The sequence below is a fragment of the Vipera berus genome (genome assembly GCF_964194415.1).
Source record: "Vipera berus genome assembly, chromosome: 1".
Lineage (NCBI taxonomy): Eukaryota > Metazoa > Chordata > Lepidosauria > Squamata > Viperidae > Vipera > Vipera berus.
This window is the reverse complement of record NC_138202.1, coordinates 232,428,496-232,446,931: the sequence shown is the minus strand read 5'-3', so window position 1 is coordinate 232,446,931 and position 18,436 is coordinate 232,428,496. Positions and strand designations below refer to the sequence as shown.

The following is an 18,436-nucleotide window of genomic DNA, read 5'->3' as shown; positions in this document are numbered from 1 at the left end:
CTTTATAGTCTAATGACTAGAAATATTATATTGATGAATGATCTAGTTAAGTGATGGCACTCAATATTGTAAGCACTCTTGAAAAACCCTCAGATTTTACATTGCTTTCAACATTTGAAATGACATTCAATTTTGAATCATTATTAGAAGTAATCTATATTAGAATTGCTCAGATGCTGAAAACAGTACATTTGGGGTCTCTGTATAGCTGGATCATACATTGTTCCATTAATATCTGATCACCATATACAGAGGAGTGCAGGTTTCTTTTTCCCTCACTGCAGCCCTCATACTCTACCAGTGATTTTGTTTAAAAAACGAAAAGAAAAAAATAAAAGCCCAGTTTTGAACTACCAACTACCATTTTTTACAAGTCTACCAACTTGTAAAAATATTATTATTCTGATAAGCACATTTTCTTATTTTTTTTCCCAATATACATTTTCTCCAGGCTATTTTTTTTACATTGCTTTCATTAATGTACTCTCCTTTGCCAACACAATTCATTTTTTATATATATTTTTGTAGAAGGAATTGCAATGACAATTCTAAAAAGTGTTCATCTCTGAATTGGTTCAATGAGTACGAATAAAGTAAATAATGACTTAAATCTATACTAAACCATTTCCCCCCATTCCTAGCCTTATCAATATAAAAAATAGAAAAGGGAAGAAAAAAAGTCTCCTTTGCAAGTGACAATATTTTTTTTACTCTAGAACAGGGGAGTCAAACCATGGGCCAGACGCATCATCCGGAAGCCGCACCCACCCCATTGCCGGCAATGGCAAAACAGTCCCAATACGTCTCGCGACATCATGTGACGTTGCGGGTTTGACATGTCTGCTGTAGAATATCTAGAATGTATAAGAGGTACAGTGGCTCAGTGGCTTAGTGACACTGCAGATGGTTTCTGCTCTGGCAGTTTGAGTTTAGCATGGCAAAGTGACCTCTTGTCACTTGCTTCAGCTTCTATCCACCTAACAGTTCAAAAGCATGGTCTATGTGAGTAGATAAATAGGCACCACTTTAGTGGGGAGACGTGATGCTCTGTGCAGGCAGGCAGATTCCTGCTTGCTCTGAACATTCCCAGTTGTGATGCTTGTTCTGCAAGGGGCTCTGGGAAGGGAAGGAGCCTTGGGTAGTGCTGCACAAAGAACCGTTTGTCTCTCTACTGCGAAGCCAGCTCGCCCTTCTGTGGCACACCTTGGGAAGCATGCAAGCATGTCCTACAACAAGACTTGTATCTTCCCAAGCCAAACTACTACTCTGTAATTTCAATGTGGTCTTCTAGCAGCTAGCTCCTGCAACAATGTCATACAGTAACATCATCATCATCATCTAGAACTGTGGTGGCGAACCTATGGCACACGTGCCACAGGTGGCACGTGGAGACCTCTCTGTGGACATGCACGCCATCGCCCCAGTCCTAGGCCTTCAGCTAGGTTTTATAAAACCTTTTTGCTTTAGGCCTCCACTGCTGTGTGCAAAAAAAAAAGGTTGAATCAATCAATTTCAACTTCTTGTGGGGAAAAAAAGGATCTCACAAAGTTGGAATTGATTGATTGAACTTTTTAGTCCCACCCAGTCTGCTGTTGCCACCGCAACCACGCCCACCTAATGGGCCACACCCACCCAGTGGGCCATGCCGACCCTGCACCCGACGATACATAAGTGGGTTTTGGGTTGCAGTTTGGGCACTCGGTCTCTAAAAGTTTTGCCATCACTGATCTAGAACATAGATAATAGATAATAATCTAGCTATGCTGGCTGGGAAATTCTGAGAGTTGACATCCACATATTTTCAAACTGCCCAGACTGAGAAACATTGAGATGTATGGTAGCTTAAGACCCATGATATGACAGATTTGCATAGTTTTTGAAGACAGTAAACTACTATTTTAATATAACATTTGCAAGTTTTTCAAAAAGGTAACAGTGCCCTGGCAGATTTTGCTAGATGCTCATTTCTTGCATTCCTCTTTATTTTGCCCCTGCATTAAAGTATTATTCGACATGTAATCATCTCTATGGGGAAGCATTGCTTGTTAGATTGAACAGGTGAAAATAATCCAAGTGTTTTAAAGCTTAATTTTGAAGGCATTCACCTGGGTCTTTGTTATTTCTGCTCCTGACATTCAAACTAAGTCAAAGAGATCATAGATCCATTACTGCTTCATCTGTCTTTCAGGATTTGAAGGGACTTACTGTGAAATTGACAATAATGAATGCATCTCCAACCCATGTAAGAATCAAGGTCACTGTGTGGATGGGGTAAACAGTTATAGGTAAGGAAGAATCAGTGTCAGACTTGGCTTGAGGACTGTTTTAGAGGAAGATAATGTATTTAGTGGCACAGATTTGGATCATTTGTGGGAGAAGCCATTGCTTAAAGTTTCTCTGATTTCCAGGCTTTAATTAAAATCTGTGCAATCAGCTAATCAGGTATTCTGCCAAGAAAAAGTTGTTTAAATTGTCCAGACTGTTTATTTTAAGTGATACAATATACAGAAAATATGAATGAAATCTTGTATTTTCCTTTTTTTTTTTTGGTTACTTCTTCTGCTAAAGATTCTTTGCAGTTCACTAAATGCTATCCTTTTATCCAGGTGCTTTTGCAGAGATGGCTTTTTTGGGATGCTGTGTGAAGGGGAGATTAATGAGTGCCTATCAAGTCCCTGTGCAAACGGCGGAACATGCATAGATCTTATAAACAGGTTTGTGACTGGAATCAAGTTTTTCTTTTTAAAGGAAAAAAAAGTTTGACCTTTCACTTTGCTGATATAGAATGTCAAGTAGTATTAGAGAAAATAGGTAGCCTATACTTTTTGAACAGCACAGAGCAAGCAATTATGGATCATTTCTTAGGGTTTTGTAGTGAACAAATAGGAGAATAGTTATTATACCATTATAGAGTAATTATTATTATAGAATTATTATTGAATAATTTGATTAACATTCATAAGCTATGAAAGCTAAATAGACCATCATTCAGATGCAGTATGGCGGTGAGGATAAAAACAGAGCAAAGTTGTTGCTTTCGTGATATCTTTTATGTACTGACCAGTGAGTTTCATCAGCTCATTAATATTTCTGCTTATCAGAACTCTAGTATTGCAAAATGACTGCTTTGACTCTCATTCACAGCTCTTAATCTCTATCACATCACCAGCCACAAGTTTTAACTAGTGACATAATATAGTTCTGTACTGATCATCCAACAGAATTAGGAATTTAGTTCAGTAATATACATTGAATTCTCTCTTTTTTTTAACTGGGGCAAGATGAAGTCACTTAAAAATGAGTGAATGGGTACCAAACCAACATTTATAGATATCGGAGGATGGGGGAGGAGGAGTGTAGTGGTATGGCAGCCTCTAAGTTGTAGAGTTGGAAGTTTCCATCCTTCCCAGAAGCCCTTGTGTGTACTCCATATATCTAAGCTTTGCTTCCTGCCTTGGAGTGGCTTGCCGCCACTGGCTATCTTCCTGGTGAGTGTCTTGTGGCATCTGAGAGGTATAGGGCTCCCACCAGGTATATTGCTTTGCTGACAAATTAAGAAAAACATGAAAACAGAAAAGGGACTAAAATCTACCTATAGTACCCCTCCCTGGTGTTCAGGATTGTGATTTGGGCAGTCAGTTCCTTGTTGCTCTTTCTTTTGGGATTACTTGGATTCTTCCAGCTTCTAGATTTTCCTTTTCTCAGAAGTGCATTTTCTACCTGGCTGGGAATTGGGCTGGCTTTTATTTTGAATGCTGGATAGTATAGTAGTATAGTACGTATAACAACTGGTTTGGCTCAGTTTGGCTATCTCTCCCTTCAAAGATATGCAGGAAGAATATTTTGGTATTTTCCCCAAAATATATATCAAACATTTAACTATAAAGTATACATATAGTAATAGGGATGGCTCAGTGGGTTAGGACGCTTGTCGATGAGAAGGTCGGCAGTTTGGCAGGTCGAATCCTGAGTGCCGTGTAACAGAGTGAGCGCCTGTTACTCATCCCAGCTTCTGCCAACCTAGCAGTTCGAAAGCACGTAAAAATGCAAGTAGAAAAATAGGGACCACTACGGTGGGAAGGTAACAGCATTCTGTGTGCCTTTGGCGTCTAGTCATGCCGGCCACATGACCATGGAGACGTCCTTGGACAAGCTCTGGCTCTTCGGCTTTGAAATGGAGATGAGCACCGGCCCCTAGAGTCGGAAACGACTAGCACGCATGTGCGGGGGAACCTTTACCTTTACCTTATACATATAGTAATAGGGATGCAGTGGCTCAGTGGGTTAGGACGCTTGTCGATCAGAAGGTCGGCAGTTTGGCAGGTCGAATCCTGAGTGCCGTGTAACAGAGTGAGCGCCTGTTACTCATCCCAGCTTCTGCCAACCTAGCAGTTTGAAAGCACGTAAAAATGCAAGTAGAAAAATAGGGACCACTACGGTGGGAAGGTAACAGCATTCTGTGCGCCTTTGGCGTCTAGTCATGCCGGCCACATGACCATGGAGACGTCCTTGGACAAGCTCTGGCTCTTCGGCTTTGAAATGGAGATGAGCACCAGCCCCTAGAGTTGTAAACGACTAGCATGCATATGTGGGGGAACCTTTACCTTTACCTTATACATATAGTACAGTTTAACTTACCCAAAATAACCCACCTTCATTCATACACATAGATATTGGCATATGTAACTGTGAAATAATTTGCAGAAGAGCAAAACCAAAATAGTACCATATTCTGAGCTGTGGGTCAGATCAGTTTTATCAGTCAGATAAATCCTATCAGTTTACTTAAATATCTAGACCAAATGGAGTTCCTGAAAGCCACTCCATTTCTGCATCCAAGTAGAAGTAAGTTAAACTTATGGCAAATATTGTGAATTTGCTGATGTTGCCATCCTCTGAAATCTTCCTTTTCTCTAACATGATAGGTTCCTTTGCAACTGCCCAGTTGGCTTCTATGGGGTCTTATGTGAAGTGGATATAAATGAGTGTGAAACGGTTCCTTGTTTGCATGGAGGAAGTTGCTTCAACAAGCCTGGAGGCTACCAGTGTATTTGTGATTCTGGTTTTACAGGTTAGCATATTTCTAAAACGTACTTTGTGGATGTAAACCAAATCCCATTATAATAGCAGTCATTGTTTCATTCTGGATAAGCAAAAGAGGTCACTTACCTTTTGAAAGATAGATCAATAATTACCATGGTGATTCCTAAATCTGCATCTTTTTTAAGCACCTCTGGACCTTACAGTACTTACTGCATTTCTGATTTATTGGTTCTTTACCAATCCAGGTACTTAGCTGAATTATATTAAAAGAGAGGTTACATAGTCCAGAGCAAAAATCAATATTTTGTGAATTCAGCCAAGAAAAATAATTATTAGTGAAACTGTTATGTTTTGCAAAGCCTACATATCAAAACCTCTTTTTCAGTTATGCCAGTTTATATCACAGTAGGAATGCTTAATGAATCAACATAAATCCTGACTTATGTGAAAGAAAAACAAAAACAAACCAGTCAGACTTTGGCACAATAAAACTGATTTACATTCACATTTCTCATTATTGAACATTTGACTTTCCTAAAATGTAATGTTGAAAACTTTTCTCTTTATTCTATATAAACTTATATAGAAATAGTTATGCATTATTTACTGAGAGAAGCTGCACTAAATCCTTGGAATCTTTTCACTAGTACGTAAATGTTCATATGTTATTCATGTATAATGGATTATTTGAATTCAAAAACTGTAGCATTGCATATAAGAACAGTGCAAAAAGCACATTGCAACAACTGGTCTTGCATTTTTGGGCAGCATGGGCAATTATAGGCATGACCAGTTACAACTCTGTTCTATGAGCTGCATTCGCTCCAGGTATGCTCCTGAGTGCAATTCAAGATGCTTTTTGTCACTTGTGAAGGCTTCCATGGCATGGAACTAGGGAATTTGTGGGGCTGCCTCTTCTCAATTGTTTCTACCTGTCCCGTTAGGTCTGGCAGGAAAGGCATGCTGCGTGCCCCCAATGGTTGAAAATGTCATCTTGTGGAAATCAGAATTTGGGCCTTTTTAGTTGCGGTGCCTGCTTTATGGAACCCCATACCACTACCACTACCAATTCAAGATTAAATTCCTCCCCCCACCTTTTTTTTTTGAAAAGCTGTCACAACATGGATATCATCCTAGCATGGGAAGGAGAGATGCTTAGTTTGAGCCTGTGTAGTTGTTGCTGGATTTATTTTTTTTATTGTGATTGTCTTATGGAATATTGTATTGTTCTTTTCATATTTATTTGTATTCTGTTGTTATATATTGTTAACTACCTAGGATCTCTATAAGAAGATGAGCAGGAATATGAGCCGACTTAACTAAATAAAAAAATAAATAGTAAAAGCACTGCATACAACAACAGAGGAACAGAAAAAGGTTTTTAAAATGGGCACATATCCTCTATCTATTATTCTGTTTGGGATTTTTCTATTTTCTAGGGTACCTCCTTAGGTCAATACCTCCCAGTGCAGCTCAGCACTCCTAGGAAAGCTAATTCTTCTCAAAGTCCTTCCTCCTTTGTCAAGAATTCTTTATTTTTGTTCATTGACCCCACTCAAACTCTCCTTACTCTCTTCCTCACAACCACAGCAACGTGCTTTTCTTCATGTCTTGAGCCTGGAGGAAGATATGCTGATATAGCAAGTGGTGCCTTCACTACCTACCTGATGTATACAAAGCTTAGACCCCCAGATTTGTAAGTCTTACATTGTAATTGGCTTGTCAAAACAGTATATGAAGCAGAGATAAGCACAGGCTAGAGACTTAGAGCAGAGTTCCCCAACCTTTCCAGCTTTCAGAACCGGCAGAGGAGGGAAGAGACGGGATGGGTTTGTGTGGGCATCTGGCAAGCACACATGCATCCGTGCAGCTCCATGTCCCACTAGTAGGCCATGGCCCAGAAGTTGGGGACCCCTGACTTAGAGCCTTCAGCAAAAAAAAAAAAAAAGATTTGGCTAGGTCAAAGACAGAGTTGTTGCTTATCAGTTTGAGAAGAAATTCTGGTAAATGGGAAGAATGGAAGTTGGACCCTTCCACACAAAAATATGTGGGTCAGAGCTAGAGAAATCCCAAAAAGGACAGATATGGAAGTCAGAGATGGAAGTTGTCCACAGGGTAAGAAACAAGATGTACTTGGGACATGAAATCATAAAAGCATGGGTGAAGAAACAGGAGAGTTATTTCCACCAATGGGGAAAGCAGCTGGAGGAGGGAGTTGATTCCCACCCCTCATTACGCTTTCATCAAGGTCACCGCTTAGCCCTCTTTAGCTGGTGGCATGTTCTAGGACTCATGACTCTTCCAAATAGAGCCACCTCTACTTGACTCTCAAGCATTACTTACAGGTGGCTGACAGACCAATAGTTTGCCAGGTTTTCTTCTTTTATCTTAGAAGTCCATAACACTATCTATGTCACAGGGCCAGTCAGTGTTGCTGCTCATGTGCAACCCAAATCCAAAGTCTCTCTGAAAGAAATATTTCAGAATGTTCTCCATTGTCCATCTTTCCTTCCTTCCTTCCTTCCTTCCTTCCTTCCTTCCTTCCTTCCTTCCTTCCTTCCTTCCTTCCTTCCTTTCTTTCTTTCTTTCTTTCTTTCTGTTATCTATTGGGCTCAATGGAAATAGCACGTGGGTTGCTGGAGCAGCTAATGACTCTCCAGCAACCCAGACTACAAGTCTCCAATACTGCTATTGGCTGTCCCTAGGCAGCAATGGTTGCTTCAAACATATTGGCTGCCGCCTAGGAGCTAGACTATATATTGCAGCTGGTTACAGCCCAATTCTCTGTTTAGTTCTTGCAAGCAATAAACCATGGGTTTTCCTATACTCACTTGCCTCATCTTCATTCCTGCGCCAAAGAATCCACTACACAACACTGGCGATGAAGGTGGGATCCTGCTTCCCTGAAAAAGAGCTGAAGTCTCAGAGGGGAAGGCAGCACACGCCGGAGGGAAAAGGCATTCCCTCCCTCCCTCAAGGTCGGCTAGCAAGCTACACTAGCGACCTCATGCTCAGCGGACTCATTCCCTGAGCCTGGGAAGCAGGATCGGAAGAAATCGCAGGAACCAGCAAGAAACAGAATGCCGAAGGTCGGAAGACTTTGAAAATTCGATGTGAAGCATCCAGAAGAATGGCTATCTTATTTGTCCCAGGTAGAAAACTACCTCTGGGCAAACCAAATTGAGGAAGAAGGCCTCAAGGCTGCAACGCTACTCTTCCTCTGTGGCCCCGCAACCTTTGATTTGGCTGAGAACCTCTTTGCTCCAACGCCAATAGAATTGGTCTCTTACACAGACCTCAGGAAGAAGTTAACCAAACATTTCCAGCCCAAGATGTCTGAGATGGCCTGGCATTTCAAGTTTGACCAGAGAGTGCAGCAAACCTGTGAATCAGCTTCAGAATTCATTGCGGGCCTGAGGCAGGCCATACACCTTTGCAAATTTTCGAACTTAGAAGAGAGACTACGAGATCAGCTCATTTGCAGCCTATGGAACCGAACACTTCAACAAAGACTTTTTGTCAGACCGAATTTAACTTTTTCAGAAGCACAAGATGAAGTTTTGGCCGACAAAGCTGCCGGGGGTGCAGTTCAAGCAGTCCAGCCTGCTAAAATGACAAAGCATGAAGAAACGGTCCACCACGAGGACGCCAAATGCCCCGAAGAGTCCTCCGAGGAGGAAGAACCAGAAATCAACAAACTTCGAGAGCAGCCCAACGCGCAACACCGCAACAGCCAGCAGCAAGAGAACACTTACAAGGCAGTTCTTTTACCTAGATGTAAAGGGTGCGGTGGCAGCCATTTTCGCACCAATTGCAGATTCCGGTCAGCCATGTGCAGAGCCTGCGGCCAGACAGGCCACATTGCAGCGGTTTGCAGAGCCTGCCAGAGGGGACTGGCCACCCAAACACCAGTCGGAAGAACTGACTAGGAGAGGTACTGGGGCCCAGGGTCCAGTTAGTGTGGGGTTTTTCAGAAGCCGTAGAAGTGTATGCTGCACTGGGGCCTGACACCCCCTCAAACTTAAACTCAGACTCTTGGTAGATCTACAAGGAGTTCCTTGTAAAATGGAATTGGACTCTGGCTCTGCAGTCTCCATTATTTCTCAAGACACTTTTGACTTCGTGTGTAGGCACAGTAACAATTGGGCCAAACTGAGGCCCTCAGACATAATTCTAATGACTTTTAAAATGCTCAAGTTAAAGTTAAGGGAGAAGCCACCTTGACTGTAAAATTTAAGGGGTTTCATGGGCAACTGGATGTCATAGTAATAGGGGACCAGAGAATGAGTCACATTGGACTCGATTGGTTTGATGCCTTAGGTATTCAGATTACTGGTATCAACCGGACACAAACTGCAAACCTCTCATTAGTATGTGATGATTATGCTGAGGTTTTTGATTCTGCCCTAGGAACATACACAGGCCCGCCTATCTCATTCAAGCTAGACCCCAACGTAGTTCCAATTAGGGTTAAGCCTCAAAGGGTCCCCTTTGCCTTAAAACATAAAATTGATTCTGAACTTGACAAGCTTGTAGAACAGGGCGTTTTAAAGCCAGTTAATGGGGGGGGAGTGGGAAACTCCTATAGTCACCCCACTTACAGCCAAGAGGGAAATTCGCATTTGTGCTGATGATAAATGCACCCTACACAAAGCCTTCAAGCAACACGCGTACACAGTTCCAGTGGTCAACCACATTTTAGCCTCCTTGGAAGGGGGTACTATTTTTGCTAAACTTGATTTAGCACAGGCCTATCAGCAATTGCCAGTTGATGAGGCCACAGCTGTGGCTCAGATGATCATGACTCACAGGGGGGCTTTCAAAGTAAAATGCTTACAGTATGGAGTCAGTGTTGCCCCAGGCATTATCCAGGGCATAATGGAACGCACAATTAAGGGCATTCAGGGTGTCTCCCATTATTTTGATGATGTTCTTATTGCTGGGGAATCCAGCAGGCTCAGAGCTGTTTTACAGAGGTTTCGTGAAGCAGGCCTCAAATTAAAAAAGAGCAAGTGTAGTATTGGGGTTCTTTCAACAGAATTCTTGGGATTCAGAATTGATGCTAACGGCATTCACCCTGCTGAATCTAAAGTGAAGGCCATTAAAATGGCTCCTAGACCCAAATCCAAAGGTGAGCTACAAGCATTCTTGGGTCTCCTTAACTTCTATCACACCTTTCTACCTCATAAGGCAGCATTAGCAGAGCCTTTGCACAGGCTTTTAGATAAGAAAGCTCCATGGAAATGGACTAATTTACATGAAGAAAGTTTCCAGGACTTAAAAGCACTATTGTCAGAAAAGTCCACTGTAACTCATTACAAAGAGTCTAAACCTGTATGTCTTGCATGTGATGCATCTCCCTATGGGGTGGGGGCAGTTTTAAGTCACTTAGAAAAGAATGGAACACAGGTTCCTATAGTATTCTACTGAAGGACATTGTCCTCTGCTGAGCGCAACTATGTTCAGATTGACAAAGAGGCCCTAGCCATTGTTGCTGGAATTAAAAAATTCCATGACTATTTATATGGTACGGACTTCACGGTCTTTACAGACCACAAGCCACTGTTGGGACTTTTCACAACAGAAAAACAAACCCCCCAAATACTGTCCCCAAGAATGTTGAGATGGTCTGTTTTTCCTTCTGCATACAAGTTTCAATTGATTCACAAACCGGGCAAAGAAATGGGCTATGCTGATGGCCTCAGCAGACTACCACTGCCACTAATGGAACCAGATCCAGCTCCTGCTACCAGAATTCTGTCCATACAGGACCTGCCTGAATTTCTCCTCCATACTGGGGACATTGCTGCTGAAACAGCTACAGATAGAAAACTTAGTAGAGTACTTTCATGGGTATACATGGGGTGGTTGGATAAAAGCCCAGGTTCTGAATTTCAGAATTATTTTGTCAGAAGACATGAGCTTTCTGCCCACAAAGGGTGCATTTTATGGGGAAACAGAGTCATAATTTCCTCTTCCCTGGGGGACAGGGTCTTACAATCATTACATGAAGGCCATCCAGGCATTGTCAGAATGAAAGCTTTAGCAAGAAGCTACCTTTGGTGGCCTGGCCTTGACAAGGACATTGAGGCACAAGTCCATGGTTGTTATACATGCCAGCAATCTAGGCCTGAAATGCCACAGGCTCCAGTTCACAGGTGGGAGGAAACACACACTCCTTGGTCTAGGATTCACATAGACTATGCTGGGCCCTTTCAGGGCCAGCTCTTTCTCATAGTGGTGGACAGCCACTCCAGATGGCTGGAAGTAATTCCAGTCCCTAACATGACTACTGCTAGGACCATCAAAGTGCTGAGAAAACTCTTTGCCACACATGGGTTGCCAGATGTCTTAGTTTCAGACAATGGGGCCCAATTCACTGCTGCTGAATTTCAGGACTTCCTTAGAGCAAATCTCATCAGACATGCAATGTCTGCACCTTTTCATCCGTCTTCTAATGGTCAAGCTGAACACATGATGAGGACAACGAAGGAATCACTCAAGCACATTGTAACAGGTGACTGGCATCACAGATTGGCAGATTTTCTACTCTGCCAGCATTCTACGCCCTGCACTGCTACAGGCAAAAGTCCTGCAGAACTGCATTAGGGGAGGCGATTGATCACTAAACTGGACAGGTTGCATCCAGATAGAGTGGCAGCAGAAGCCCCCAAGGGGGCTTCAAATGGGCGATTAAGTTTGGGTTTGGGCCAGGAACTATGGTCATGGGAATCTGTGGGTTCCTGGTAAAATTACCAAAGCATCTGGGCCCCATCTTATGAAGTGGGGCTGGAGGGAGGGCGACTTGTCAGACGCCACATTGATCAACTCAGAAAACGGTTTCCAGAATGGCCACTAAGTGAGCACTGTGTCATAAGTCCCTCCCAATGTCCTCAAACTTGCGGCCAAGATAGTCCTCACTTGGACTCTCAGGACTTTTCCTTCATAACCGATGTGGAACCAGATGGATAAGTGGGAAGTCCAGGTATGCAACATGGATCCCCTGAAGGAGCAAGCCAACCAGATTTCAGTAACCGCTGTGTCTACTCTGCTGATCAGTCTGTGATGTGGGCCAACCTGGGGAGGCCACCCAGAGAGCATCTAATCCCTTTGACTCAGGAGCAACAAGGGACATGGGTCTACCCAGCCTACTGGGTAAGCTGGTAGACCACAAAGTGATTGGAACTCCGAGACGTTCCACTAGAGCACACAAGCTCTTGCTGATTACGTTGTAAAATAAAGATCTATAATGTTGTTGTATTGTAACTTGCCACTGTACTACAGAAACTGGGAGTTATGATGTTAATTGTCTAGTGTGCTGTCAATAAAGGCCTATTGATTCAGATGCTATGATGTTAACTGTTTACTGTGCTGTCAATGAAGCCTATTGATTCAGATGCTGTAAGTTAACCTTGTAACTGAAATGGGTTTATTTTCTATTATTATTATTTAGGATTGTTTTGATAATGATACTAGATAAGTCTAAATTGTGTTACAATATTTTCTGATCTAAGAGGGGAGGGGTGTTATGTATTGGGCTCAATGGTAATACCACATGGGTTGCTGGAGCAGCTAATGACTCTCCAGCAACCCAGACTACAAGTCTCCAATGCTGCTATTGGCTGTCCCTAGGCAGCAATGGTTGCTTCAAACCTACTGGCTGCTGCCTAGGGGCTAGCCACTAGACTATATATTGCGGCTGGTTACAGCCCAATTCTCTGTTAAGATCTTGCAAGCAATAAACCATGAGTTTTCCTATACTCACTTGCCTCATCTTCATTCCTGCGCCAAAGAACCCGCTACACAACACTTTCTTTCTTTCTTTTTCTTTCCTTTCTTTCTTTCTCTCTTTCTTCACACATAGACAAGCATATGCATGCATATACACACATATACATACACATATATACATACATACACACATACACATATATACATACATACACACATACATATTTATGATTCAGCACTTTGCAATGCTTCCCTTCTCTCTCTTCCTTATCTTATCTAAGAAAAAAATGCTGAGCAAAGTTCTACTGTATTTTGGCTTCCTTATGGGAACGCAGACCTTCTCACAGATCTCATACCAAGTCAGTATTTCCCTGTCTGAGTGACAAAAATAAAATAAAATAGAGGAACCAGGCAGCTCTTTGGCAAACACAGCAAAAATGGCCAGGGAAGGTCAGCACTCACTACTGTGTTTTCCCAAAAGTAAGGCCTACCCCCGAAAACAAGCCCTAGCCTAATATAAACTGCTCCATGCACTCCACTTACCTTGCAGCCAGGCCTTTCCTCACCAGCCCACTTTTTCTGCAGCATCTTCTGCAGCCAGGCCTGCATTTCTCAGTCACAGGCCTTTCTGGAAGGCCTGTGCAGCCAAGAACCAAGCTATGGATTGAATCCACATCTAGGGTAGATAGGACAGTCCTGTAGCCCAGCTAATTGACAATTATGAAGGCTTTCCCTCCATGGGGAACATCTAGAATGGAAAGTCTTCTGTTGCAATACTAGGAAAACACTAATAATGTTGATGAGATGGAGGCTCCATTCTGAGTAGCTGTGCTTGGCAAATGGAACTGTGGCTTCCTTGTGGCACGTTGGCTGTTTTATCCTAATTTCTCCCTTTGTCCTCATTCCTTTTTATTTTTATTTTTTAATCTAATCCCAGTTTAAGATGCAGAACAGGAGGGTGACAGATTGTTCCATGTTATACAACATTGATGACTAAAATGAACAGCTAATGTGACAACTAGCAATTCTTATTTTGCCTCCTGAATGTAGCAGTTTATTTGACATAATTATTGGGCTGCCGAACACAAATGAGCAGCTGCATTTAGCTCATTGGGCCTATTTAGGCAAGCCTATTTGCATAAATATTAAAAATTAATCTTATGGTTGTAGCATCATTTTGGTGAGCTTGTATTGTATTCAAGTTTTGGTCTGTTAACCACTCCTTTTTGATAAGATTCCTTGCTAAAAGCCATTGATGTTGTTATTGAATTTTAGTTTATACTGCTTGGGACAAATTATGATAAGCAAAATGTTCTTATTTGCCAATCCAGAGAGTGCGATGTAGGGAAGCTTTTTCAAGGACCATATAAGCTACCAGACTGTGAACAAAGGAGAAAAAAAATCACAGTTCCCATCAATTAATAAGTTGGTGTTCAGTGTTGGATTTATTGACAGCTTGAAAATTTGAGAAACATGTGTTTTTAGAAATGTACTATATAGCTATGATGATGCATGACTACTCTATGTTGTATTGGTTTTATGTCACCTAATTCATAAAAAACAAAATCATATTGTTTGCAAAGGTGCCAACTTTTTCTGCTTAAGATATGAAAATGACAATTTAAAAAGTCAATATGTCAGCAGTTTAAAGGGATTGGATTTATGGGGATATAACCAAGCAATATATTTAGCTGATTACAAAGGAAATATATGCCCAACTAGTTTTTTTTCTTTCATATATACATGTAAGTATACATCTATACATATTTTGCCTAAGGGGCCTCATCCAAAGGTTGGCCTTAAAACCCAAGTAGAATCATTTATATGCAAACAGTATTTTAAATCATCTACCAATTTCTACCAGTTTAGGCTTTTAAAGATTTTAAACATTAAAACCAGCACTGCCAGGTACATAAATTCATATTCATTGTCCTTATTTTCTTCTTAGTTCCTTCAATTTCATGAAAGAGAATTTATTTAAAAGATAGAAAATATTTCAAAGGAAGTTTAGGGTTTTGCATCTTTGGCCCTATGTCAAATCAATAAGCTTTTGGTAGTGAACATACCAGCATAAAGGCTTTTCCTGATGAATTTCTCACTTCCAGGTATTTTTAAGGGTAGCCTCATATAAAGTTCATTCCACAGTAAAAACAACAACAACAACAACAACTGTGTAACCATGACACAAGTAGCAGAAAGTAACCCAATTCAGAAGACAAATGGTCCATAAGCAGAACATAAGAATTATCCTGAGGAAATGTTCCTTCCAGATAGGGCTGCAGATAGGAGCCATTTGGGGTTGTTGAAAAAGTTATCCTGAACTCCCATGCCATGGGAGGTAGCACTAAATCCAAGCATAATGCTAACCAGCATATTTGAGGTTTTATAGAACTTGTAACCTTATCTAAATCCAGTTCAAAATGTCCATGCATACAAAATTTCCCAATCAATAGTGCTTCTGATTTGTGAAGCTTCACTTTATTTGTCCTTATCAGATCAAAAACTGCCTCCAAGAATTGTTTTGCCTTGTTGGAATGGGATGAGGGTAAAGAGAGACTGAGTGGCATGCTGTTTATATATTGATGACTCTTCAATCCAGAATTTATCTCCCATTGGTTTCATATAGATATTAGAAAGCATTCAAGGAAAGACAGTACCCTGAGAAGACAACATCACTGTCTGAGGTTGGAGATGAGAGAGCTGATTTCAGCTTTCCCACATATCTTTTTACCATACCTATATACTCCTAAACTCTGATTGTTTGTCTGCTTGTACCTTGCAATTAGCCCAGAGAGTGCATCATACCACAACAATTTTTGAATTAAGGTACTTATAACCCACTATTTATAGACTGCATAAAAAAAAACCTGAGACCCATTTCAAGGGTCTTCTGATTGCTTTTATTCACAAAGTTGTGATCACTCCACCAAGAGCCTTGGTGGAGCAGTGGGCTAATGCCTCCTTAAGTAACACCAGCTGCCTGCAATTAGTGCAGGTTCCCATCCCACCAGGCTCAAGGTTGACTCAGCCTTCCATCCTTCTGAGGTAGGTAAAATGAGGACCCAGATTGTTGGGGGCAATTAAGCTGACTTTGTAATAATGCCGCTTGATGTGTGTGTGTGAAAGCCCTAATAAGCAGGCATATACATAGAATGAAGGCTACTGCTAAGCTTGTAAGCTGCCCTGAGTCTTCGGAGAAGGGCGGGATATAAATGGAATTAAAATAAAATACATAAAATAAATGTGGTAATGATTTCTGACATTGCCTGCCAGCTTCCCACAAGGAAAGACAATGGGGAAGTTGGTAGGAAATCAGAAGCTGCTCCTACTCCTATTGCTTTTTTGCCCACCTGTGATCATTCTGTTTATCTGTTTACTTCTATAAATATTGACCTCTTATTGGCAGTCTTTTGGCACTGCAATTATTGTTCTATTTATGATATATAATCTTCTTAGATGATCATGAGATCATCCAGCATTGGGATAAAAAAATGTGGTCAGCCTAAAATTTAATGTTAATTCTGGTCACATCAGACTGTACTAACTTCCTCTCAAAGGATGACCCAATGGGTCGTAGATTGTCTAGTCTTTTACTAAAAGTTGACAGAGTTTGTAATGAACTGAAAAAACAAAACAGCCTTGCAAGTCTAAAGGGAAATAGGATCGCTCTTTCATTTCAGACTGTGCACAGAGTTTTCTTAACATTCCTCACATGTTGTTAGGCAGATAAATTGGAAGAAAAGAAATTCCTCAAATATTTCTTTTTTTTTACTGTTGGCCATACTCCAGCTTTTCTCATGAGTTCCTTTACTGTGAGTCCCTAAGTAATAGCAGTAGCAACAATTATTGTGTTACTAATGCAGCAACCATTTTTCTAGGTCAGATGCTATTGTCTGTGGCTGTTATTCAAAGAGGAGGGGAAGGTTGACTATCAACATTTGTTTTAAATTGTGAAGCTTGAGAGAAACTCCTTTCTATCCTGGGGATATAGGATAGTGAGGAAAGGAGACATTTATTTTTCTAGCAAATTGTCCCAGCTCTAATTTCACTGAAACATAATTGTTTTTTAAAAAGCCTTGAAAATTTCATGTCTGTAAAGAATATAAATGTATCTGTCTGAGGAGGAGGGCATGTCACTTGCTATCCATACACATATCTAGGATAGACAGCTGAAGTTTATTAAGGCACCTGAGTTTTGGATATCTACCAAGGCTAATCGAAGAGACTAAAGAAAGTTTAGAGGGTGTAATTAAACCTGCAATGCATATAGTCACAGTGGCAAGCATTTCTTCTTATGCACGTTCCCTCCCCACAGCTCGTGCATGTAGGTACTGAAAGTATAATCCTTATCTACAGGTTTCCATATTTTTACTGCTCAAGAGGGATACAGTGTCTTTAAGTGCACATTGCAGTTTATTTTCCATATCTATCTCATCATAATGATTTCACAGCAGTTATATGCTAATACTTTTCTGCAGCTTATTGCTAAGCATTAGGCTGTGAGAAAGGAAGTAATTTGAGGAAAGAAAAAAAATGGTAAGAAATTTCAGGCAAAGTTGGATTTGGAGTAAATAAAATATAGAGGAATATTCCATTTATACAAAACAATTTTCTTCCCCAGTGGATATCATTCTGGTGAGGCTGTTTCTTTAAATGATGTAATCCAAGAAGTGTTAAGAGTTTTTAATACATGTTTCTTTAAAAATAATGGCAACACAATGATTGTTCATAATGATTCCTGGGTCAGCCTTTTTTCCCTCCTTCCATTCAATCGTACCTGAGTCTCGGTGATTGCCTGGGTAAGTCCCTGCAGTTTTCTTGCAAGGTTTTTCAGAAGTGGTTTGCATTGCCTCCTTCCTAGGGCTAAAAGAAAGTAACTAGCCCAAGTCCACCTATCTGGCTTTGTGCCCAAAGTGGAATTAGAAGCCTGGAGCAAAGGTGTGAATAATCTGGTCTACTTTAAATGGCCATTGGGAAGCCTTTAAGTAGAATATGAGTGATAAACCTCTGCCCTTTTTCTGTTTCAGCATATAACATGGGTGTCAAACTCACCACGTGACGTGTCGTGACGTATTGTGATTTTTTCCCCATTGCTGGAGCTGGGTGGGTGTGGTTTCGGCATGATGCATCTGGCCCACAGGCCAGCAGTTTGACACCCCTGGCATATAACATTTAGAGATGAAATGCAGGTTGTCCTCATTTAGCAACTGCTCGTTCAGCAACTGTTCAAACTTGCAACAGTGGTACTCACAACTAGTTTTCAAAGTTGCAGCCATTACAGTGACGCCTTGGCATGTGATCATGATCCAGGCACTTGACTTCTGACCAATACAATATTTGGTGGTCATACCATCATGATTTGCAACCTTCCCACAAACAAAATCAGTGGGGAAGCTGGCAGGAAGTTGGAAGCTGCAATCAAGTGCACGTAATGATACTAATTCCTTAAGCAGGGAACATGATGGTACCCTACTCCCATTCCCTGTAAGAAGCCAACTGAAGCAGCATTTTCTGGAATTAATAGATGACCATTTGTACGATCATACGATCAGTGCAAGAAATACTGTAAAAAAGCCATTTCAGCAGACTGCCCCATGTTACTTTGAGTATAGGAGGCTTTTTTTTTACTGTTAAAAGAAGAAAATGAAGTGTAGTAGCCACC

The 18,436-nt window shown here is 41.2% G+C and overlaps 1 protein-coding gene across 1 annotated transcript in view; it reads left to right on the top strand.

The window, feature by feature from the left end:
- EYS (eyes shut homolog) overlaps nt 1–18,436 on the top strand; it is a gene marked incomplete at both ends in the record, with an annotated part of 674,316 nt that overhangs the window by 154,932 nt on the left and 500,948 nt on the right. Inside the window, 3 exons of the mRNA XM_081346243.1 lie at nt 2,189–2,285; nt 2,607–2,714; nt 4,926–5,071. Coding sequence (XP_081202369.1) covers nt 2,189–2,285; nt 2,607–2,714; nt 4,926–5,071 — 351 coding nt within the window. The remainder of the gene's footprint in view (nt 1–2,188; nt 2,286–2,606; nt 2,715–4,925; nt 5,072–18,436) is intronic.